Here is a 24,757-nt window from a genome sequence, read left to right as displayed (position 1 = left end):
CTCGCCTTTGTCCCCGAGGGGGTGGGAGGAGGGAGGAGGCGCACTGGGCAGCTGGCGCCGACCCGGAGCCAGGGGGCAGCGGCCGGGGGACCACACCCTCCTCCCGTCGCCGTAGAAACTGCGCCCGCCCTTTTTGTGACTCCAGAGCTGAAAGGACTTAAGGCTCTGGTCCAGTCCCAAACCGCCTTTCCCCATCCACCTGAAAAACACCCCTCGTTTCCTCCTGCTCCCTTTCTCTTAACCAAGTTCTTTAAAGTTTGGGACAGGAATTGAAGGACTTCCCGAGGCCCGAGACTAGGATGACCAAACAAGACCAGACGCATGAAATTATCCCTGCCCTCTAAGGAACGTTATAGTTGAATGACAGTGGCGTGGTCTGAACGAATCCACAGTCTGGTCCGTAAACAGACATCCAAATAAAGCTTTTTGAAAAGCTGAGTTGAATTTCAATTTTCAAGGACAACTAGGAATTGGCAATGCAAAGGTGGCAAATAAGAACCAGTCTGAAGGTCCAGGATCCAGGACCACACAGTACCATGGGTGTCAGGCAGGGGTCGGACTAATTCAAAATATCTTGTGAGCGAAACAGGCTAAAGTGTATGTCTGTGGATTTTAAGCAGAGGGGTGTTCATGCTCAGACTTTTAGAAAATTCCCTCTGGCAATAATGGTATGGAGGGTAGGTCAGAGTAGGTCAAGAATCAAGGCAAGGAAACCTGTTAAAAGTAGTTAAGCGATGATGTTTTGGAGTAACGGACAGCAAGTGGAAGGAGAGAAGTTTTGAGCAATTGAGGAAATGAAACAGAGCTTGGTGATTGGATGTGAAGGTGATAATTCCTTAGGCACCTGACTGTGGGGTGCCATTTACTATCAGAAAATATAGGAGGGAAGACTTTGGGGTCAAGGGGGAGTATTATTGATTTAGTGATGACTTAATACATCAAATTATCAATGGACCAGGCAACAGGTCTTGTGCAGAACGAGATCTGGACTGAAGATCCTAGGTTGGCAGACACTTTCATATAGGTGACCACTGGAGGTTGAAATCACCCAAGTTTGTGTGTGTGTGTGTTTTTTATAAGGGTAGAAAAACAATAAAACCGCAGAATATGACACTATGGTGGGAGGAGGGGGTGTAGGTGACACAAGATTAGAAAGCTGCAAAATAATGAAGAGTAAGCAGGGAGGTGGGGAGAAATTATGAAAGAAGTGTTCTGCAAGCCCAGAAAATAAAATGTATTATGCAGAGTACGGTGAATAGAGTCTATAAGATTAGAGGAGAGAAATGTGTACTGAATTTGGCAACAGAAAACTCAATGCTTTCTGCAAGTCCAGTTTAACTCATTTTGGGGTAATTTTCAATAGAAACTATGACTAACACGGAGAAAACAGGTTCATCAAGCTGGTGCCAGAGGACATCAGCACCTAATGCAGGGTGGGCTCTTAATAAATGTTTACTGTTAAACTGCAACATATAGGGTATCTCAATACTGTGTAACTGGAAAATATGTTTTTAAAAAGGAGTGGGCACTGGCCAGCGTGCTCAGTGGTTAGGGCATCGGCCCGCACGCCAAAGGGTCCTGGGTTCGATTCCAGGTCAAGGGCAGGTTCCTGGGTTTCGGGTTCATTCCTGGCCCGTCAGGGCATGTGTTGGAGGCAACCAAATGATGTGTCTGTCTCACTTCGATGTTTCTCTCTCTTTCCCCCCTCCCACTCTCTCTAAAAATCAATGGAAAAAATATCTTTGGGTGAGGGTTACAAAAAAGGGGGGGGGGGTGGCCTGGGGTAGGTGAGGTGGTATATGACAGTATAAAAATGTACACTAGATAATAAAAAATGGACAATAGCAATAAGAAAATGCTCATTTTAATCATAATTCTAAATTATTTTCACATTAACATAGATGTTTCCATAAACCAAGAATTGAGCTATGTATTATATATTTTTTAATGGTTAATGTAATTTGAAGAATTTTTATCAAAAAGTGATGAGGAGTTGGTTGAAATTCTCACCATAAATATAAAATATCTATTACTATTTTTATTCACAAATTCAGATCTAAGTTTCCTGAAAAGCTACATTATCTAATATCATAATAGGGACAACTGGGTACTCGACAGGCACCCCTGAAAGCACTGACTTAACCTAAAGTGATTACTTTTAACAGCTCTCCCTTTATATTTACAACAAAAGGCTAATGATTTTGGCTAAGCATTCATTTTGTCATGAAATGCAGACAGTAGAGACAGATGGATGCAATGAAATAAAGGAAAAGAGCATATCAAAACTTTTCAAGTTTATTAAAGGTTTTGGCAATGAGGACTTCATAACATGTCATGAAATTCTATTTGTTCTACAATAACCATCTATTTCTAAGTAGGAGACATATGCCATATTATAGACCTATTTTAATGTGTAAATTCATTCTGAATTCTTACTATAAAAATATTTGGCTAAAATAATAAACAGCTTGGCAATAAAACTGACAATGTAGCTTAAGTAACATATTCCAGAAATGTCCCCTAAAAAAAATGGGAATGTTTTCTTTTGCCAGATAAACTCTGAACAAAGTTAAGGTGCCATAAACTAGTCAAAGCTAGAAAGAAACCTCATGTTACTAGAAAAAAACAGCATGTAATGTGGACTTCCTCCATGTCAAATAGACAACCACTTAATGGCAATGACTTATTATATATAAGGATATAGAATATGCTCTTTAGAAGGAAATGACATACAAGATAATTCTTATAAACAAACCTCTTACTGAAGTCTTGAATAGCTTTTCAGAGAACATAATCACAAAATTGGCAGATAATTTATATGACATTAAAGGATTCATTTATATTACAATATAAACACACTTGTTAAACGGATTCTCTTAAACAAACATTTCTTCACTACCACACTCAGCTACTAGCGGCATTTGGATGCAGAGGTTTAACTCGTGCTAATCTGGACAAGCCAAGGCGGAGACTCTGATTTGGAGACTTAACAGACATTCCTGCCGGTGGGCTGTTGGTGCTGCTACTCCCGGACACCGCTGAAAGAAAACATATCACCTGATGCTCATAATGTTAGAAATCTCCTAACAAAAATGAATTTATAAAACAAAAGAAGCAAAAAATGTAGTTAAGCATTATTCTGCTATACAAGTTCTAGCAAGTTATAAACAAGATCAAAATAATGGAGAGTACTAAAGAGCAGAAAAAAATACAGTGTCGCCTATTTTCAAACATCCCCAGAAGGCAAGGTCATGATACCAAAACCAAGTGTAAAAAATGAAATAGATAAATCAAGAGCAAATAACATTGGTTGTAGAGGCATAAAAAATGAATGCAATCATTTCTAAAGTAGTAGAAAAATCTAATGCATTTTTTTAAAATCCTGCAATTTTTACAAGTACTCCTTTGAAAGAATCTATTTTTTCAAATACTAAATCACTTTAAGCATGACAAATACTGTTTTTTTTTACTTATTTATACTATCTTCATTTATGCTACCACTCTAACGTAGCAATTATTTCCATCAAGCATTAAATTTCAAAATTTATCCACATAAATGTTCATAGTTGATCATGATTGTAGTCATAAGAAGTACAAGTGTGTGTGTTTTCAGGTAAAGATTTATAAACATTTCCATGTTTCTAACCATCTGATTTATCATTCTCAATTGCATGTATTGGCCATATATCAAATTCTTTTAACAAACTTTCAAACTGTTTCATTTCTTACCATTTTTATATAAAGTTATAAAAATCTGACCACTTATTACTTTTTCTTCTTTTGAATTCTTTTCAAGGAATAAATTCCTAAGACTAGTTTCTAGGCAAAAGGACAGGCTTATTTTTATGGCTCCTGTCAAGCTGTCCTACCTATAAAGGATTATAAATTTATAGTAAATCATTATACTTGCTACCCCATAACCCAGAGTGCCCTAGATTATATTGTTTTATTATTTTCCAGTTTTAGAGGTATAAAATAATATTTTATTATTTTAACTTACATGTCCTAATTACCAGTGAGACTGAAACTCTTTTCATATTCATTTCTAGTTGTATTTCTTGGGAACATTAGTATATTCATGTTCTTGGTTCATTTTCCCATTGGGATCTTGACGGTCTTCTCATATTTGAATAAAACAGTAACTAACTGGCAACCTGAGGGTCATATCTAGCTCTCAGATATATTGTTTGGTCCACATAGTGTAAAGAAAATGTCATTTTAAAAACTAGTAAATTTCACATTAAAATCTAGATTTCTGGCTTGTCTTGAAAAATTCAGATCTGGAAATAACAGGCCCATAATCCTGCACATAAACAACTAGATGGAGCTGAGCAACAGTTGCTTCCTTCCAAAGGGGCGTGAGCTCTCAACTCCAACAATCCCTACTCACTGAAGTTTATGACCCGGGCCCAGTTACCTCCCATTGCTTGCCCTACCCTTTCACACAATGACTCTACAAGCACTTTGTGCTTTACGCTATTAACTCTTTTCCCATCCATTCCATATCATTCCATTATCTCCTATCTTTTTGATTGTGCTACTTTAAATTTCTAGTCATTATAAAATTTCTTTTAAATTCCTTTTGTTCTGGAATCACTATTCTCAGGAGAACTATACTAAGGATTATCCTTTAAATGACATGGCATCATTTTTTAAATTTTATTTATTAATTTGTAAATCTTTAGCGGTGAGAGTATTATAGATGTCTCCCGTTTCCCCACTGCCCCACCCCCCAGGCCTTCGCCACACTATACTATTCGAGTGCATGGGTTTTGCATATATGCATGGAAGTTCTTTGGTTATTCTCTGCCCCTCCCTTTCCCCCTAATTTCTGTCAGTCTGTGCCAGACATGGCATGATTAGTTCAGGAACTAATCTTCCAGCTTTCCTTCTCTAAAAAACTTTTAAGTCCTCATTAAAACCTTAGACTCTTTTAATCAGAAGAGACTTTAAAGATTATACAGGGCCTAATATTTCAGATGATGAAATGAAGACTCAGGAAATAAATAATCATGTCTCAGGCCTAAATGTGTATTAATACCTAGTTATGACTAGGAGAGTGACCACTGTAGACCAATTAAGAAATGTTACTGAAAAGAAGTAAAGTAAACCTGAGTAGACTTGGAATGACTCAGAGGAGAGGGGACAAATGAAGAAGACATACTAGAAATAGAAAGAGAAAACTGGATAAAGAGAGGCTGACAGAAGAATATAAACACCATGTTTAAGAGGCAAAAATGTATCAATTTCACTGGAATAGAAGATTCATGTGGTTGGACAAGGGAAAGTGGAGACAGAACTAGTTAGGAAGCCACCAATAGTTTGGGTATAAAATGAATAGGGCTGCATTAGGGTTTCAGTAATGCCAAGAAGAGTGAAAGTCAAAAATTCTTGAAGCATCAGTGACACTCGGTTGTGGAACAAAAGAAAACAAAAAGAGGTCAAGTTCATACGGGCTGGAGGTCGAGTTTGCTAGGGCATTTGTTAAATGCAGGAATTCCCATGTATGGGCCCTGATGCTTCTTCAGTCAGACTGTGGAAGTCAGCAGGTCTTGAGCAAACAGATTTGTTGCCAAAAACACAAATCAGTAATCTTAAAAGTTAATACTCTTTGACACTGTAATTCTCCTACTAGAAATTTCTCCTAAGAAAATAATCAGGATGTGCCCACAGACTTCTAAAATAGGGATGTTTGTGCTTATTGCAACCTTACTAATAAACAATCTAGATGCTCAATATGAGGGAATGATAAAATGATGAATAAATGCAAAACCTTGGTTTTGAAGAAAATGTAATAATATGTATAACATTACAACTAGGAAAACAATTTACCAGTGGAAATTTTCCAAGCCCCTGCCCTTAATCAATAAATATATCTTACCTGGTGGGACCCACTTAGCCCTCTTGCTTTCAGCCGAAGGACTGCGTATTTGTAATGGTTTCCTGGTGGCCTCTGAAGAAAGAGAAACCTTTTTTGGTGAGGGCTGAGATTCTGATTTGACGGCAGCTGGAGCAGAACCTACTGAAGTCGCTTATTTGGAAATACACACAAGATAGTTTGTTACAGAGGAAGATTAAGTCTAGCATGTATGTGTAAAAATTTTAGTTATATAATCTTAGAAAAATTAAAAAGGCAGTATCATTTTGAAAAACACTTATTAATCCATAAACATTTAGCGAGAGTCTAAGAATAGTCATCTTTTATGAGAATTTATATGATAAGCAGTGTAGTAAGCATATAATAAACATATCTTTAATCCTTAAAGCAACTCTGATACAGACATTACTATCCCCAATGTCGGCAAGGGAAACAGAGAGGCTAAGCAAATTGCGTGACGTTTGATCACTGGTAAGTGTTATAAACAGGATTAGGAACCAGGTCTGACTCTGAAGTTCATACTCCTAAACACTGCACAACAGTGTCTCATCAGTGTGTGTCAGTGAGAAAATATATTTGGCTCTAAGGTTACAAAGAGTGTAACTCATAGATCCTGCTCCCAAGGAATTTCTATGGTCCAGGCACTGGACTCTAGTAGAAAGGGCAGCAAAATAAAGAGATGCATGTAATGCAGTGTGATAAGAGATACGACAGACTCCAGAGATGTGCCCGTAGGAGGGAACCTACACTCCATGTGTATATCTGCATAGGTTTAGAAGTCACAGGGAGGTGAGTGAGGTTAACTGGAGGCAAATCAAAGCTGGAAGGTAAAGATGAGTTAGAGGAAGTTTTTCAGGCAGAGGGAGTAAGAGCAAAGCTGGAGGATGCAGCGAGTTCCAGGACCAGCTACTGGTTCAGTATGGCTGGAGTCAGACGGCAAGGGTTGGAAAGGTGAGCGATGTAGACAGGGTGCAGGTCACTGATGGGGAGCTTTGCATAATAAGTGAAGGAGTCAAGCATTAATTTTTCTCAGGAGTACTTGCACTTTGAAAACATCTTTCTGATGGAAGTGTATGGCAATGTACCACTGAGAAGGCTCTTATGGTAATCCACGTGAGAGGTGATAAGGGCCTGAACTAAGGGGGAGAATGGAGGGGTAAAACAGCAGATTAGATATCTTTTAGTAATTAGACAGGGGGAGGTGGTGATAGAGATGAAATCATCATGACTTGCAAGTCCCTGTCATGGGCACTGCTTGATGGTGCCATTAACCCAGGGAATAAACACTGGAAGGGGGGTAAGTTTGGGTTTGTTTTTTTTTGGAGGGGGGGGAGATGAAGGGAGGAAGACAGGGGGAATATAAATTTGCTTTCAGATAATGCTAGCTTTGAGATACCTCAGGGATATCTAAATGTGTATGAATATGAAAATTTTCACTATATAGTCTTCTTAATGTTAACACACTCCCTCAATCAGCACTGTTCAACAGAAGCTTTTGTGCGATGATGGAAATGTCCCAATTCAATAGCCACTAGGCACATATTGTTATTGAGCACTTGAAATGTGGTTAGCAAAACCAAAGAACCGACCTTTCAATTTATTTAATTTTAATTAACTTAATTGTAAAATAGCTACAAGAGGTTAGTAGCTAGCACACTGGACAGCACAGATCTAGAAACCTGCTCCCCCAAGGAAAAAATTACATGTGCCAGATGAAAGGCTCTCAAAGGCTACTCGATGCATTACTGGTGGAACTAGAAATATGACCCATCTCTTCTAATTCTTAATCCCATTACTTAGGAGTTAAATTATACTTCTAATATCATATATTAAAATTCCTTGTGAAGCAACTTGCTCCAAGGTATATAGAAGACTTTATATGGTGAAGTCCAACTTGGAAACTAAAATTTTAGTTTTAGTTTTTAGTGTATTTTTTGAAGAAAGTACAAACATCTAAAGAAAATATAAAATATATTCATATTGTTAATGACTTTTTCTTTTTTGTAATCCTCACGTGAGGATATTTTTTCCACTGATTTTTTTAGAGAGAGTGGAAGAGGGGTAGGAGGGAGGGAGAGAAGGGGAGGAGGAAGGAAGAGAGAGAGAGAGAGAAGGAGAGAGAGAAACATCAATGTGAGAGACACATCTATTGGTTGACTCCTGAACACGCCCCAACAGGGCCTGGGATCTAACCTGCAACCCAGGTATGTGCCCTTGGCTGAGATTCAAACCCGAGACCCTTTGGTGCGTGGGTCGACGCTCTAACCAAGTCACACTAGCCAGGGTGTTAATGACTTTTCATATCAGTTTGTGGTAGGGAAGATAATGGCATTTTGAAAATGTCTGTATCCTAATTCCCATACCACGTGCATATGTTACCTTACATAGCAAAGGGACTTAGCAGATGCTGTTAAGGATCTTAAAGTGGGGAGATTATTTTTAATTATCTGGCAGAGCCCAATGTTCTCACAAGGGTCCTTATAAGTGAAAGTGAGAAGCAGGGGAGTGAGAGTGAGATCGAAGTGATGTGAGCAAGTCCCTGCCATTGCTGGCTCTGAGGATGGCAGTGGGCATCTAGTCAAAGAACGCAGGTGGCCTCAAGAAGCTGGAAAAGACAGACATGGAGTCTCCCCACTAGAGCCTCCATAAAGGAACATGGTTCTGCTGAAAACTTGATTTTAGCCCAGTGAGAACCATTTTCAACTTGTGATCTGCGGAGTTGTAAAATAATACATTGTGGTATTTTTAAGCCACTAAATTTGTGGTAATTTTTTATAGCAGCAATTAGAAACTAATACACAGCTTTATCTCTAAAAGCCCCTATATTTGAAATGTAATTTCTTGAAACCAGATCAATCTGTCAATTAAAAATAATAATAATTTAAACCTCATTAACTCAGAATACAATGGAGAGAGGAACATGACTAAATCAGTATTTAATCCTTATTTCTTAGCAAGTACTCAACACCATGCTATTTAAGGTAAAAGCAACTCCCACCATTAAGAAATGGAGTCTGGATAAAGGAAATTTTAGCTTTAAAAAGCTTTTGTAGCCCGGCCGGGCGTGGCTCAGCAATTGAGCTTCGACCTAGGATCCAGGAAATCATGATTCGATTCCCAGTCAGGGCACATGCCCAGGTTGCGGGCTCCATCCCCAGTCGGGGGCCTGCAGGAGGCAGCCAATCAATGACAACTCTCTCATCAATGACGACTCTCTCATTGTTGATGTTTCTCTCTCTCTCTCCTTCTCCCTTCCTCTCTTTGAAATCAATAAAGATATATTTTTTAAAAAAAAGCTTTTGTAGTAAGCAAATAAGACATCAAAATATGTATCAAGTAATTGAAAATTATGTTATAATTTTATGTCATATATTATGAATTAAAAATATCCTCACTTCTTTTACAAAAGATATGTTACATGTTGAAATTGTCACAAAATGCAAAAGTTTTATTGTAAAAATAGTTTCAAATGGAAAAAAACAAAAAGGCCCTAAAAGGCAAAAGGTTCTCAATCAAAGATTAATCAAGCATGAAAGCAAGAAGTCAGAATCATGCAAAGTTGCCTGTTTAATTGCCTGGAGAAAATATGGTCCAGTGGATTAGGGCCTGAATGGACAAACCTGGGCGCAAACCCTAGCCCCTCACTTATTAGTTGTAAGAATTCCAACAAATTATTTAACCTCTCTGAGTCTCAGTTTTCTCACTGCAAAATGCAGGTGATAACATCTCAGAGGGTGGCAGTCAGTGCTAAAGGGAGGTAATACATTGGATGTGCTAGGTAGGAGTGGAGCTCAGTACTTGTCTGCTGTTCTCCCTTTCCCACCCCTCCCTGCTTTCTTCTAGGTATTTTAACTGGAAATAAACACCTAAAAACTTTTAAGGAGAACAAAGGGAAAAATAAGAAAAACTCATTAAATAAACCAAATACATTTTCTTTATAAGTTTAAGTGTTTTGAACTAAGCTTACCTAATACATTACATTTGGATTTAGGTTTCTTCTCTTTCTTTTCAACTGGGGATTTAACCTTCACTTCTTTTTTCTTTCTTTCTTTACTTTTTCTCATAGTGAAGTCTTCATCATTATCTTCACTCTCACTGAAATCAGAATCGTCCTCAGAATCTTCACCTAAAACAAAAGATTACATGTTTCATCTTTGTTACAAAAAGTGAGGCTTCTATGGCCTTAACTTTATCTACAGCTTTTGCACCAGATTATTGTGTACCTTTGTGCTAAGTCTTTTCCTGCGTGAAACACTGCAGTTACGGAGAGCATGGCTGCCTGGGTTTGAATCCTGGCCCCTCCACCTACATGTTGTGTGCCTGTTTCCTATGTACATAAAGTGGGAAATAATCATAAAACCTACATCACAGGGTTGCTGCGTGGACTAAAAGAGTTAATATAGGTAAAGCATGTGCAATAACATCTGGCATACAGCAAGCAAAACAGCACTGTTTGCTATAACTATTATCATTATAATTTCCCATTAGTAATCTTTACTTCCGATTTTACCAGTTTAACTCAATAACTTTTGAAAAGAATAGTAGGGTATAACATTGGCTACTCTTTCAGAATGATAACCTTGATGGTATTAATAACAGTATACCTTCCCTTAATCACATAAACTTGAACATTCTAGAACAGAAACACATTGGGAATTGAGGAGACTAACATACCATAACAATCTTAACAGATAATGCTATGTGATTTCATTTGGGACACGCCTCTAATTTCCCAAACTTTTCTGTACTGCATGGGATGATATAAGCCAGTGATGAAATGCTAAGTAGGCACAGCTACTCTGGGAAAAAGCATGGAGAAGACCTGGTGGTCAAGCAGTACACACTTACTGAAGAAGATGTAGACCACACAAGGAAATCTCACCTCTCAGGGATAACCCTTGCTCTGCCCACCGTACATAGTATCTACCTACCTATCTATATGAAATATATTTTATGTTACGAAATAAAAATATATATGAAAATTTCAAATATACACAACAGTAGATAACAAACATCAATAATCCTCAATATTTGGGTGCATTTGTTTCATCTATCTCCCTTTTCCTTTCTCTTCTTGTTCCTTCTTGGGTTTATTAAATCTGAGGCACTGTATCATTACACTCCTATGTACTTCAGAATGCATCTCTAAAAAACAATGCCATTATCATATCTAACAATGTTAATAGGAGTTTCTTGGTATCATCTTCTATCCAGCTCATATTAATCACTTTTAATATAGAGCAATATCTCCTTCCTTTTTCCCCCATGTCTTTGACTTGTTGAAGTAACCAAGTCAGTTGTCCTATATAATGTCCCACATTCTAGATGTGTCTGTTTTCCCCTCCTGGCATCGTTTAATTTATTCTTGCATTTTCTGTGAGCTGGAATTTTCTCAGGACTCAATTAGAATCGAGCTCACCTTATTATTATTATTATTTGGTAAGAATACACTTCATAGGTGATGCTCTGTACTTCGTATTATACCATATGAGACAGCACATAATGTGTGGTTGTCCTGCTCTTTGTTGGTTCAGTTGAGGCCAGCCTGAATTCTCCACAGTAAAGATCCTTGTCAGCCTTCCATTGATGAACTTCGCTAAATTAATGACGGTCATTATGATCTTCAAATTACAATTTCCTTATACTATCATTCTTTCCACACAAATATAATTTTTTAAAAAGATAGGAGTGATCAACCCACATATTCACATAATGATTACTGTGCTATATAGAATTAGCCATATAAGGCCAGCAGATGACATAAAGGCTATTATAAATAGTACCTTGCAAAATCAAGTAATTATTTCTGGAGTCTCAAGAGAATCTAGATTCAGGGGACGGCAAGTAGTGGAAAAATTTCTCCAAAAGTTTAGAATATAAAATCTAGCAAGACAAAGCTTCCTATGTATCCAACAGTTCTGGTATTGCATGTGTTCTTTTGTTGGCTTGAGGACAAACAGTAGGAGCTGAGTTTCTCTACTGACCAAGCTTATCAACCGATCTTCCTCAGTCAACTGAGAAAGCAGTGAAATAATTTGGAGGTGGGAAGATGGAGCTCCCAGAATCCCAAGTCATTAGCATACAGGATTAGAAAATCTGGAAGGCCCAAACACCAAGGCTATGGATTCTGGGAATCACTAGATGTCCTTAAGAAAAGTCTTATGTTTGCTCCAATTTTCACTTTTCTTTTCCAGCTGAAGGTCACAGATGACCCCTTTCTCTTCTCATCTAGGGTGAGCCAATACAAGAGGAAAACTCTGACATGTCACCTAAAGAAAAGAGCCGTGCCTCAAAAATAGCCCCTTCAGGTTGTCTGAAATGATACCAGTTGCATACTTAAGTATAATAAATACCAACTCTGAGGGGTTTGGAGAGTTGTTAGTCATTCTGGGCTTAGAGTGAATAAAAATAAACTGTATTGCAACTTAAAGTATACTAAGCAAGGAGGAATATGTTTGTATTTCAATTTAAGGTAAAGCAGTCTTGGCTGGAGTAGATTAGGAGCTTTGTAAAACAGTGTAAGGCTTTTTTGCATTCTTGGGTTGGGGGACAGCGGAGGAGTCTGAAAGTTAGGCAATGAAAAAGTTTTGCTTGAAGCTTGTATATCCACAGCACAGGCTAGATGGCAGTTAGCACCCCTCAGCTAACGAGTTAGCTCCCTGTAAGGGTTGAAGGGCTGCTTCTCAGGGAGAAGAGCCATACTTGTAGTGTAGTGGAAACCATAAAAATGAAACGGGGGAGGGGGGGAATCAACTCTCAAAGATCTAGAGGAGAAGCAGTCATTTTAGTCTACAAGTGACGCAAGAAGATCAGAACTTTTGCATCCTGCAAAACAGAACTCAAGAATTATTAAGTGTCTATTACTACATGAACCACTAGCAGCATTTTCTCCCAAAGTCTTAACCAGTCTAACATCCAATAACTCAAACATTCCATTAATCAACAAATCATTTTTACCACAACGGCTTGCCATTGTGATTACTGTCCTAGTTACGGTTATAACCCTTATTATCAGAATTCACAGTAAAATCACCATTTGACAACCACATTTTCCCCAAACAGCTACAGGTCTTGAATCTGTCTAAGGAAGAATAATTTTCAGTTAGAAATATTTTTTGTAATCCTCATATCCAGCATAATTTCAGAAGCACTCATATTTCAACAAATGTTTTCTTTTCTACTTTTCATATTTCCTATATCCTAAATCACTGTTAAACTATATTGAACTCAAAAGAAAAAATTTTTTTCTCTCAAAAGCATGATTCATATTTCATTTAAAAAACATTTGTTTACACAGAATTGAGTAAGAAAACCCCGAACCAAGTTATTTACTTTTTTTTAACTGATTATTTCCTTTAAAAAATTAAATTGTGGTAAAAACCCCATAACATAAAATTTATTAATTTAACCATTTTTAAGCATACAGATCAGCAATGTTAAGTACATATATTCACATTTTTGCGCAACAGCCCTCTAGAACTTTTACATCTTGCAAAACAGATTCGGTACCCATTAAACAACTTCCCATTCCCCCTCCACCCATCTCTGCTAACCACCATTCTACTACATTTCTATGAATTTGAAATTTTAGATACCTCATATAAGTGGAATCACAGTATTTCTATTTTGTGATTGGCTTATTTCACTTAACATAATTCCTCAAAGTTCATTGAAGGTATAGCATGTGACAGGATGTCCTTCCTTTTCAAGGTTGAATAATATTCCATTTTATGTATATACCACATTTTGTTTATGTGTTCATTGTCAGTGGATATTTGGGCTTTTGTTGATAATGCTGCTATGACTGTGCAAGTATCTGAGACCCTCCTTTCAATCTTTCAGATATATACCCAGAAGTAGAAACGCTAGATCATATGGTAGTTCTGTTTTTTAATTTTTAGTAACTGCCATACTGTCCTCCACAGTGGTTGCTTCATTTTACATTCCCACCAACAGCGCACAAGGATTCTAATTTCTCCACATCCTCACCAACATTTGTTGTTTTCTGTTTTTTAACATCCTAATGAGTTGTGAAGTGAAATCTTGTTGTGGTTTTGATTTGTATTTCCCTACTGATTGGTGACACTGAGCCTCTCTTCATATGCTTTTTGGCCATTTGTGTATCATCTTTCAAAAAATGTCTATTCAAGTCCTTAACTATTTACTTTGAAGAGTAGAGGGGCAATTTTAAAGTTACTATCCAAATCAGGATTTCCATAAAAATTTACTATTATAAAATGGTTCAAGAGAGGTTATCTGAAGTTGGAATGCAAGTAACACAATGGTCCTCTTTTTAAATATCTATCATCCACTAGAAACATAACCCACAAATTCAAAAACTCAACAAGCAAAGCAAGTGATTTCACTTCCACATACATAGCAAATGTTTTGATCTTTTATTAAATTAATTTTGTTAGTGTGCTAAGTAGTCTTGCAATTCAGAATTGTTTACTCTTTTTTCTGATAGGTATGCATCAAATAATGGTAATTACCTTCTGGGGGTGTTACAATTATGATCCCTGGAAAAGACACTGAAACTTTAGAACCAAGGAGATATTTTGATTACAGTGGGGGTTTTTTGTATTAAGTAATCTTAAGTTGGGAAGTATTTAGTTCATGCTCTGCTATGCTTCTTAAGGGTATTTTCTTTTTGGTGCTCTGCTTCTATTAGTGTTTCTCAAAGTAAGATCCATAGACTACCTGCCCTGGGATCACCTGTCATGTGGAGGGGCGGGAATTGGTTAAAAAGGCAGATTTCTGGGCTCTACCCTGCTTTCCTCTTCTTGCTTGCTCTTCTATGATGGCACTTGACACATTATATACAGCAGGTCCTCGAATAATGTCATTTTGTTCAATGTCGTTTCGTTATAACGTTGAGATGCTGCAGGAAACTTACCTCTCGTTTATATCAGCTAGCCTATGGTCATTTCGCTTTAAGGGAGAACTTACCATATTTGATTACTGTCCATGTCCCCTCACTCAAATTTAAGCTCCTTAAGGGAACTGTTTTTTGCACTGTGGTATCCTTAATATCTACAATATAGTGCACATAATAGGTACTCAAATATTTGTGGAATGTTGATTAACAAATCTGTTATTGTTTGTTGATAGCATGTTAAAATCTATCAAACAATAGCATCTGATTTGGCATACATTTATGGAATTATTTTCATTTTTAATTAATATGTCAAATGTACTGTCAAGGTCACTATGCTTCCCGTTTGCCCTAATTTCTGAATGAGTCTGAAAATGACTGTTGTAGTAAAATAGAGATTTCATATCACTTCTATCCAAAATATTTCATGAATTTCTACTAACTACAGAAAAAAAGTCTACAATTTTTAGAATGGATCTGAGATGCTCCGTGATTTAGTGCCTGCCTGCCCCTTGAGCCTCTTCTACAACACTCTTCCCTGCAGGCCTCACTGAACTCTTGTACGTGCACTTGTCTGTCCCATTGCTTATACCTATCAGTCAGAAATGCTATCTACCCCTTTAGTCTGCCTAAATGCTACTCATTTTTTAAGGCATGGCTACAGGTCACCTCCAGATAAAGCTTTTCCCCCAAATGCCATAACTGAATGAATTCAACTGTCCTGTGTGTTCCTCAAGTTTGGATTTGGTATAGCACTTTGCATACATTAACGGTCTGTGAGAACATTTTACTGGATTTCCATGGAATTAATTTTGAGGTAGGATGTACCTTACCAGCTGCAAAATCTGGTTCAGGGTCACTAGCACTGTCGCCATCACTGCCCTCCAAAAGAATCTTCCTCTGCTGTACCTCAGCTTTAGATGCTGCTTTTCTCCTCCTTTGAGCACCATGAAAATCATCTTCCTCAGTAATCTTGTCCAAATCTCCAGAGCAGGCATAAAAATCAATGGAAAATATTCTGTGACAGGCAATATTTAAAGAACTGAGAGTAGACTCCTACTACATCTGCTGTTTTTATTTGCCCAGCTTCATCCTTCCTCTGCTTCTAGTAATACACCACAGAGCCCAATCTGGGCCAATCATGACACATCTGTCTCCTGGCAACAGAGTCTGGTTTAAGAATAAGTCCAAGACCCAAAATGAGAGAGTCTTTCCCCAAGAATTTTCAAACTGGAGCTGGGAAGATAACAGCCCTTTTCTTCAGTGGTCAACTGCTGTTGATTAGGAGCCATGGGGTAGGTACTCCTGACCCTTCACCAGGGAAGAAATTGGGTCTACAGTAAAACAGAGGAAAACCAAAACAGAAAGAAACAAAGACAAGAGATGAAGAGAACTTTGACAAAATTAAAGACCTTGGTTCTAGCTACAGTTTCAGGAATTTAAATACAAGTTAGAAAAATAGCATTGTTGTAGTAGGTAAATATTATTATCACTATAAAAAACTTACCTAAATAATCACTGGCTACACTGCAATTAGAAATACGGGGAGGCTTATCAGTTGTTTCTGTTTCACTATTGCCACGTTTTTCACTGCCTAAATATAAGGAAGAGAGGTAAGAAAAAACAGATGTACCTTAATCAATCAATGTCTAGAAGTAGGAAGATTAGTGCTAAATGTAACAGTATCCAGATACATATAAATGATCCAAACTCAAACTAGCACTTTACTTGGAGAGGCTAGCATAGTGTTAGGAGTTTGGGCTCTGAAATCAGAGTTAATCAGACTTAAGTCCAAAGCCAGGCTCTACCACTTAAACTGGCTATATGACCATGGGAAAGTTGCTTATTCTTTCTAAGACTCAATTTCCTCATTTATAATATGGAGATAAAAATAGTATGGGGATTAAATGGGGTTACCATGTGGGATTAAATGTCAATCACAGGGGAAAATTGTTTACTGTAGTGTCCAATACATAGGAAATAGTCAATAAATATTAACTATTATTTCTGTGTAGGCAGATTCGTTTTCACTAGCATACTCTTCAGTAGTTATAATAACCTTAAAATGATCATTTGTACTGTTAAATCCCCATGCTATAAAGTATACTGTTCTACAAGAAGTGGACTTCCAAGGAAATTCTGCTATACATTCTACAATCTCTTATAGGAGAGAGACGAATTTTACTTTCTCAATTTTAGATATGATAGTTCACTTTTTAAGTTTCTTTGATTCCTGGACACTAAAAGGCCCCCTAATCAATAAATACTATCTCATTTATTTTCAAATAGGCAATACTGATTTAAAAATCTAAACCCCTGCCCGGCCGGGCGTGGCTCAGCGGTTGAGCATCGACCTAGGATCCAGGCGATCAGGGTTCGATTCCCGGTCAGGGCACATGTCCGGGTTGTGGGCTCCATCAATGACTCTCCCATCATTGATGTTTCTATCTCTCTCTTTCCCCTCTCCTTTCTTCTCTCTGAAATCAATAAAAACATATTGAAAAAAAAAAATCTATACCCCTATGTAAAATAATAGGCTAAAAATATCCTTCAACATAAAGGAAGTTAAGCCAAAATAATTTAATCCAAAAAGCATTTTAGAAGTTTGAATGTCTTTTCCAGCAATGATTTCTGCCTCTCCAGAACATCACTGCCATCTGCTGTAGTTGCCAGAAAGATCCAGAAACCAGAGATCCATTAAGTCTACTGAGCTGGCTAACCAAGTTAATACCTTTAGCCTCTGTAAATAATAAAAATTACCATTATTAGGTCATGTTTAACTAATTTGAATTTTGAGAGAAAAGAGGTAGATTGTGAGGACTATAAAGATCAATTCATTTGATCAAAAAATGAAATTTTCACTGTATACAAAGATGTAATTTGAACATGCGAGCTCATAGTCCATGTCCTCAAGTTTACTTTGGGTGTTAAGTAGAGATGTATGTATGTATGTATGTATGTATGTATGTATGTATGAGATGTATGCAACAAAATGAACAATTGAATCCAATTATACCCTCTGCAAATTGTACTATTTATAGTTCAAGGTATTAACATTTTATTCTTTCTTCCCTAAAGACTCATCCAAAGAAATGATTACAAAAGCAATAAGAAATTTACAGAGATAAATATGGTTACTTTATTTTAGAGAAAATAAAGTTACTTTTACCTTGAGACCCCTCCACATCAATGATGACTGTTGGAAGTTCCCTCGCTGATAATGCCAGCGCGACTTCTAAGTCTCTCTGGTAGAGCTTGTCATCTAAAGCCATTCTAGAGTAGATACACAAATAATAATGAATTTTTAAAATTATCAATCTCAATTAAACAGAAAAATTTGAGATTTTCCTGAATTATTATTTTAAGAATTGTTAACCTCACACAAATGTTTTTAAACAATAATCACAATCATAACTGACCTTTAAGGGTAACTTCTAAAATGTCACAATGGCATGTTATATCTAGTGTAGGAGGTTTGAAACAGGAGCAGTATGTCTGTTGCATGTACTGTTTCCTTTCACTATCTGTCCTTTCTACCAGTTCCACCCAGGTGGGAAGCACCTGCTCAATCCAGAATAAAGACTTGGCTCAAACATCATTTCCACTTAGAAATCTTCCTTGAACTCACCCACACCAGCTCAGACAGCTATTCTAGGTCTTATATTTTAAAAATGTTTACATTTATTCCTCCCAATCTAAGCTTTAACAAATATTTCACCAAGTTCTTACTGTGTATGAGGTGCTACACTAGATAGGATACAAAAGTACAGTAAAACCTCAATATAACGGACTAATTCGGGTGAGAGGCTGTCCATGAAAGCCAAAAGTCCGTTACATAATAAAGTAGGCTTTCTGAATTTGTACATTAAAAAATTAACAAATTAGTTTACCTGTTTTCACTTAAGTAGACACATTTGTGTAATTAAAATTAAGTATGTATGAAAAGTTTAATCTCACAGAAAAGTTTTCTCTAAGTATTACTGTAATTTTGAATTTATACTGAATAGGTTTAGTAAATGCATGCATTCACCAGTCACCGTGAGTAAACAAATGCACACGGCTGGGGCGTGGCTTAGCCCACTCAAAACAACAGCCCACATACGTTAAATCTGCTACAGAAAGTCACCCCACTCGACAACTGAACCAATCACGAGAGATGTGGTGTGATCACGTGCTAATCATTCGCCAAAGATCATTTACAAGCTGCGACTCTTGGATTTAATATGTAGACTATAGTTATAGATATGGCCTGTTTGCTGAGATTTGTTAAAAATAACATTGAATTAATAACAAAAAATAACCTGTTAATTTAATTACAAGCAAATCTTGGTTAAAAGCATTTTAAATTTAACAGGGTGTTAATTTTCACATATGAAATACAGATCGGAAATTTTGTCCATTAAATCGAGGTCTGCAAAATCGAGGAGTCTGCAATTAATGAGGAGGGTAGGGAAATAAGACATACTTATAATTATCCCACATACGCAGATTATGACGTCTCCTATTCAAGGTGGTGAAAAGTGCGATGGTGTGAAAGAGGAAGAGAAATAAAAAACAGATCAGGAAAGGTTGCATAAAGAAGGAAATACTGAGATATACCTTGAAGGATTTATTATTTTTTTAAAATAGCAATTTTTTTGAGACATAATTCACATAGCAAAAAATTCATCCTTTAAAGTGTACAATTCAGTAGTTTTTAGTATAGTCACAGAGTTGTGAAACCATCACAACTTTTTTATCACCCCCCCAAAAGAAACCCTGTATCCATTAGTATTCACTCCCCAATTACTGATACCCAGCACCTGGCAACCACTGATCTACTTTCTGTTCTTATGGACCTGTCTATTCTGGACACTTTGTATTAGTGGAATCATAAAATATGTGGCCTTTTGTACCTTGCTTCTTCCCATCAGCATAATGTTTTCAAAGTTCATCCATGCTGTAGTGTATATATCAGTGCTTCATTTTTGTTGCTGTTGCTAAATAGTATTCCACTGTATGGATATACCTCATTATCTTTCATCAGCTGATAGACATTTGGATTGCTTCTACTTTGGGACTATTCTGAATAATGCTGCTACATTAATGTACAGGTTTTTGTGTGGGCACAGGCTTTCATTTCTCTTGGGTATGTGCCTAGGATGGGCCATGTAATAACTCTGAGCTTAACATTTTGAGGAACTGCTCCTCTGTCTTGCAGTGCAGGCGCACCATTTTACATTCCCAGCACAACGTACGGGGGCTCTAATTCCTCTTCACCCTCCTTAACACGTGCTGTGTTGGTCTTTTTCTTATGGCCACCCTTGTGGGTATGAAGGGTTATCTCACTGTAGTTTTGATTTGCATTTCCCTGATGACTAAGGATGTTGAGCATCTTTTCATGTGCTTATTGGCCATTTGTGTTTTATTTGGGTTTTTTTTTGAGAAATGTCTACTCAAACCTTTTGCCTGGTTTTTAAACTGGGGGAGAGGAGAGAGACAGAGAGAGAAACATCGATGTGAGAGGGAAACATCAATCGGTTGCCTCCCATATGCGCCCCAACAGAGGATCAAACCCCCAACCTACGTATGTGCCCTGACTGGGAATTGGGAATTGAATCTGCAACCTTTTGGTGTACAGGACAATATTCCAACCAACTGAGCCACCCAGCCAGGATTGTGAATTTCTATTTTAAGTCAGAAAGCCAGAAGGGGATTAATGGTACAACCCTGTTCTCCTACAAGTATTAAACAAAATCATACCTATGACTCTGCTTGAGCTCTCATTTAAAGGGAGTTCAAATCTGTTTCTCTTTTCAATTAACATATTATGTCATATATTTACTGTATGTCTTACCTCTCACCTTTTTTTAGTTTTCTCTTGTAATGGGATGTCTTCTTTCTGGAGATTCTTCAATTTAGGTTTTGGTTTTTCTACTTTTAACTCGTTTGGTGTTGTTCTGGATTTCTTTTTTAAAGGTGCAGTCGCAGAAACAAAATCATCTATTTATGTGTGAATCAAAAATAAAAGAACATATAAAATTGCTTTTTCTAAGTAAGAAATAAAATTATTTTCTTAGCAGTTGAAATTCATTACAGTATATGTTCAAATTATACGGTTAAGCAAATTATTCAATTTCCACAATTTAAAAAATATTCGTATATTGTTTGTCTTTATTCTCACTCATGTTTAATTTTGTTTCAGTGAAATTTATTATTAAAATATCAATCTATCAAAAGCCAATTCACTAAAAAGCTGATGTATCTCTGTTGACACTCAACATAAAACTGCTGCTGTAGCTTTTAAACTCACACATGACACATGTATGTACACTTCAGGGTACATGTAGTCTTAATCATAAACTATAGCATTTATAAATACATGCTGTATGTATATGCTTCTTCACAGAAGAATATAGTAACTTGTGACTTGCCCCCACCACTATCCTATAATGTCTAGAACACAACTGGCAATTTATAAATATTTGGTGTGAGATGGATGACAGTGATGAAAAGCTTACAAATTCTATATTATTTTCTCCTAAGTCTAAGACCCACTTAAGGTTGTACCCAAGACAAAAAAACAGATTCCTTCAAACCTCAGAGTTACTAAGTATTTGACTCACAGAAAGCTCTGGTGGTCTGAGAAATATAAAACCTGCTTCAAAGTATAATGTCATCTGACCCCATATTTCTCAAACTATTTTTTTATTAATTAAATTTAGTGGGATGACATTAGTTCACAAAACTATACAGATTTCAAGTGTACAGCTCAATAAGACATCATGTGCACACTGCATCATGCGCCCATCACCCCAAGCAAAGTCTCTTTCTGTCCCTATTTTCTGGCCCTTTGCCCACCTCTACCTAGTCCCCACCTCCCTTTCCTTCTGGTTATCACTACATTGTTGTGTGTGTCTATGTTTTGACCAAAGTTCCCTTAATAGGAGAGACAAGTAAGTACATAACCATATAGGATATAGCTTATGCCTAACCTTTCTTCAAGGTCTTATTTGATTGTACAGTTTTTCCCATGATATTCTGTAACACACTTGTGTCTCAAAAAAAAAAAAAAAAAGCAGTCTCTCCTCTAAAGTAAGGAGTCAAAACCTCACTTTGAGAAATGTGGACTTAAAGTGGTTTGACCTAAAGAACTACTTTACCTGGTCCTCTCATTTATTACTTACCTGCGTAATTCTTGTCATCATAATTATCAGCATAATTATATCAAATGCTAAGAAAATTATTTTTCCAGACCTACCTCATATGCAATTGGGTAATATGTTCAACATTATGTATACATATATATATACATACACATATATACACACATTTATATGTATATATATCATATATATTTCTGAGGAATTAAATTTTCAGATCTTTAAAACAAAAAAAAAAGAATCCCTACGTACCATCGCTGTCGGAGTCCCCAGACTGTGAGTAATTGACTGGTTTCTTATTCCTATAACCAACACAGAAATTTTTCATTTACACAAATGTGAAAAAAATAATTTCCTTCCTCCTTCCTCTAGTAATTAAATGAAATAGTATTCTAGTTTTCATTTCCACTTTCTGCCAAATTCCCAAGTGTGAATAACCTAATGTCAGTTGTTGTTTTAAGTAAAAATGGTTTTCTATGAAAAAGAAACTAGTTCAGCTCATGTCTCAAACACTCTCACAAGTGTTTTTCCTGAAGACAATTGTAGAAATTTTCTGTGCTTATTTCTAATTTCCTCATACAGAATATTAAAATAAAGCGTACTCCTGTTACTCCCCTACTCTTTGGAATTAAAGAATTTGAGAGCTGAATATAGAAACCCCATTAGAAATTATGAAATTGAATAATAGTAAAATAAAATCAACACTTAAAAATAGTATGTTCAACGGTTGAGCTATAATAATATAATTCTTACTACTTCATCAAGCACACTCAAGTGAAACTGGCCTTTTCTTTTCTTTTCTTCTCTTTTCTTTCTTTTCTTTCCTTTTTTTACTCTGAATGTATAGCAGTAAAGAACACAATGACTGCTCCTACAGTTTGGTGCCATTGCCTTGATTTGTGCTAAGGCACCAGCCATTTGACCACCATTGCAGTGCAAACGACAGAGCAATGAAAAACAGCAAATGATTTAGGATTATACTGAAAATAGTTTTGACCTCATGGACCTCCTGAGAGGGTGTCAGGGACCTGAAGGGGTCTGCAAATCATACTTTGACAACTGCTATTCCAAACAAAGGGATTATGTCTTCCCTACTTGGGTGTTAAACTTAACATGTTCAAACAGAATTCTTGATCCCCCCACCTCCTGAACCTGTTCCTTTCCTAGTCTTCCCCACCTCAGTTAGTGCAAAGCTCAACCCTTCAGTAGCTCAGGCCAAATATATTGTACAGTCATCCATGATTCTATTTTCCCTTACCTCCACATCCACTACATCAGCAAGTTCTGTCAGCAGTACCTCCATACATCCCAAATTCATCTACTCCATTCTATGTCCACGGATAACACCCTAATCCAAACCAGTACCCAAGGATATAATAGCTTCCTAACTGGTTTTCCCGCTCCCCTTCTGGTTACCGGGTCTTCCATTCATTCTCCACCAGTCAACTATATAAAACCAAAATTAGATTTCTCCCCTCTATTTAAAACTCTCTAATGACTTTCGATTGCACTTAGAATAAAATTCAAACTCTTTCTAAAGCCTACAAAGCCCTACCTGCTCTGGTCCCTACCCACTTCTCTGACTTAATCCCCTACAATTCTCCCACTGTTTGCTAATGCTACAGCTTTAGTGACCTTCTTTCTGTCCCTCAAACATGGTCAAGCTCAGGGCCTTGGCTCTTATTCCCTGGACTGCCCGATTTCCATTGGCTATCTCCTTCTTGTCACTAATGCCTCAGCTCGGAGAGGCACATCCTATGTACCCTATTTAAACTACAGCTTTCCTCCTCACTCTCACAGTTCCATGTTTATCGTTGGCCCCCTAAACTCACCCCTTGACTACAATGTAACCACCTGCACCTACTACAATAATGTATAGAAGTAAATATATTCCATAACTTTACTTAATGAATGGCTGACCCTAGGCCTCAAATGCTAAGTAGAGGAATCGTTTCAAACAGTATAGTGGAAAGCACGGAGGATCTGGAGCCAGGTGACATAGGTTTGAGTATTATCCTGCCACTCACTAGCTTTGTGACTCAGGTAAACTGGCCTTTATGCCTAGTTTAAATCGATAAAACAGGAGTACCTAAACTGCTGTATCAAGATCTATAGTGATGAACAAATGAAATACCACTCTAGCAGGAGCTCAGTGAAATGCAAAGTGCTCTTCCATGCTACAACAAGGTCTTATTTGAATGGGGAGGGTAAAAGAAACGTCGACAGCTGCGAAGGGAAGCAAGGAGATGGAAAAAAGAGAGGCTACGTCTGAGGAATGAGTGAGAGGTTGGAGAGTTTACCAGTAACCGTCCATCCCACCCCAGCACCGCTACCCTCCGTTCTATTGAGCCCTTTACTCTCAGTCTTGTGTAGCTGAAGGGGCCTACAGCGCTTTCCGGCTCTTTCTCCCCATCTGCGCCGGATGTCCCGAACCACTACTCACCGCACAGGCCGCACCATGGCTCTCTCCAAGGCTGGGTATTTGCAGCTATCAAGCTGTAGCTGGTAGCCGAGGCGGCTTCAATTCCCGCCCAAATCCAGACCCCGGAGCTCTCCGCCCCCTGCCACCAGTCCTCCAATGAGTACCGCCATCCTTACGCACGCGCATGCGTCCTAAGAAGCCCGAGTCCGCTCCCTCCCTTCCCAAGACCTTGCTCTTCCGCTTCCGGTCTACCCGAGCCGGGTCTGTACTTTGCCGGCACAGTTTCGCCACGACAGTGGCTTTTTGTGCGGACTCTGAAATACGCAATAACAGTAGAAATATTCCTTCTTACACTTTTAAAATGACTAAGCTGAAGCATGGTGAAACAAGGAAGGGGCACTTAGATCGAGGAATTTTCTACAGGGTTCCAGGAAAGGAAA

General features: G+C 37.5%; 1 protein-coding gene across 3 annotated transcripts; it reads right to left on the bottom strand.

Moving 5' to 3' along the window:
- Nucleotides 1–1,844: 1,844 nt before the first annotated feature.
- RAD51AP1 (RAD51 associated protein 1) lies at nt 1,845–24,414 on the bottom strand. Of its 3 annotated transcripts, XM_016215275.2 has the most exons (9): nt 24,339–24,414; nt 22,148–22,197; nt 20,597–20,735; nt 17,923–18,026; nt 16,261–16,347; nt 15,587–15,736; nt 9,846–10,004; nt 5,882–6,031; nt 1,845–3,038 (listed from the first exon to the last, which is right to left on the bottom strand). In XM_016215275.2, exons 1-9 carry the CDS (start codon nt 24,353–24,355, stop codon nt 2,905–2,907), a joined length of 990 nt encoding a protein of 329 aa, XP_016070761.2. In that variant the 5' UTR covers nt 24,356–24,414; the 3' UTR covers nt 1,845–2,904. The 3 variants fall into 3 exon arrangements, with proteins under 3 accessions (XP_016070761.2, XP_016070760.2, XP_087670613.1); XM_016215274.2 differs by lacking the exon at nt 24,339–24,414 and having other exon boundaries at nt 22,148–22,427; XM_087814487.1 differs by lacking the exons at nt 15,587–15,736; nt 24,339–24,414 and having other exon boundaries at nt 22,148–22,441.
- Between the last annotated feature and the right edge of the window lie 343 nt (nt 24,415–24,757).

This window comes from Miniopterus natalensis, chromosome 2 (assembly GCF_054644295.1).
Source record: "Miniopterus natalensis isolate mMinNat1 chromosome 2, mMinNat1.hap1, whole genome shotgun sequence".
Classification (NCBI taxonomy): Eukaryota; Metazoa; Chordata; class Mammalia; order Chiroptera; family Miniopteridae; genus Miniopterus; species Miniopterus natalensis.
This window is presented reverse-complemented; position numbering and strand designations above follow the sequence as displayed.

What these genes read in the sequence shown, in the direction of transcription:
- RAD51AP1 (XM_016215274.2), bottom strand. Translation starts at nt 22,223, where the DNA reads ATGAAAAATTTCTGTGTTGGTTATAGGAATAAGAAACCAGTCAATTAC. An exon ending in TGATGTGGAGGGGTCTCAAG is followed by an intron (nt 16,348 to 17,922) that starts GTAAAAGTAACT and finishes CCTTATATTTAG; the next exon opens with GCAGTGAAAAACGTGGCAAT. An exon ending in ATCCAAATGTAATGTATTAG is followed by an intron (nt 6,032 to 9,845) that starts GTAAGCTTAGTT and finishes TTTCCAAATAAG; the next exon opens with CGACTTCAGTAGGTTCTGCT.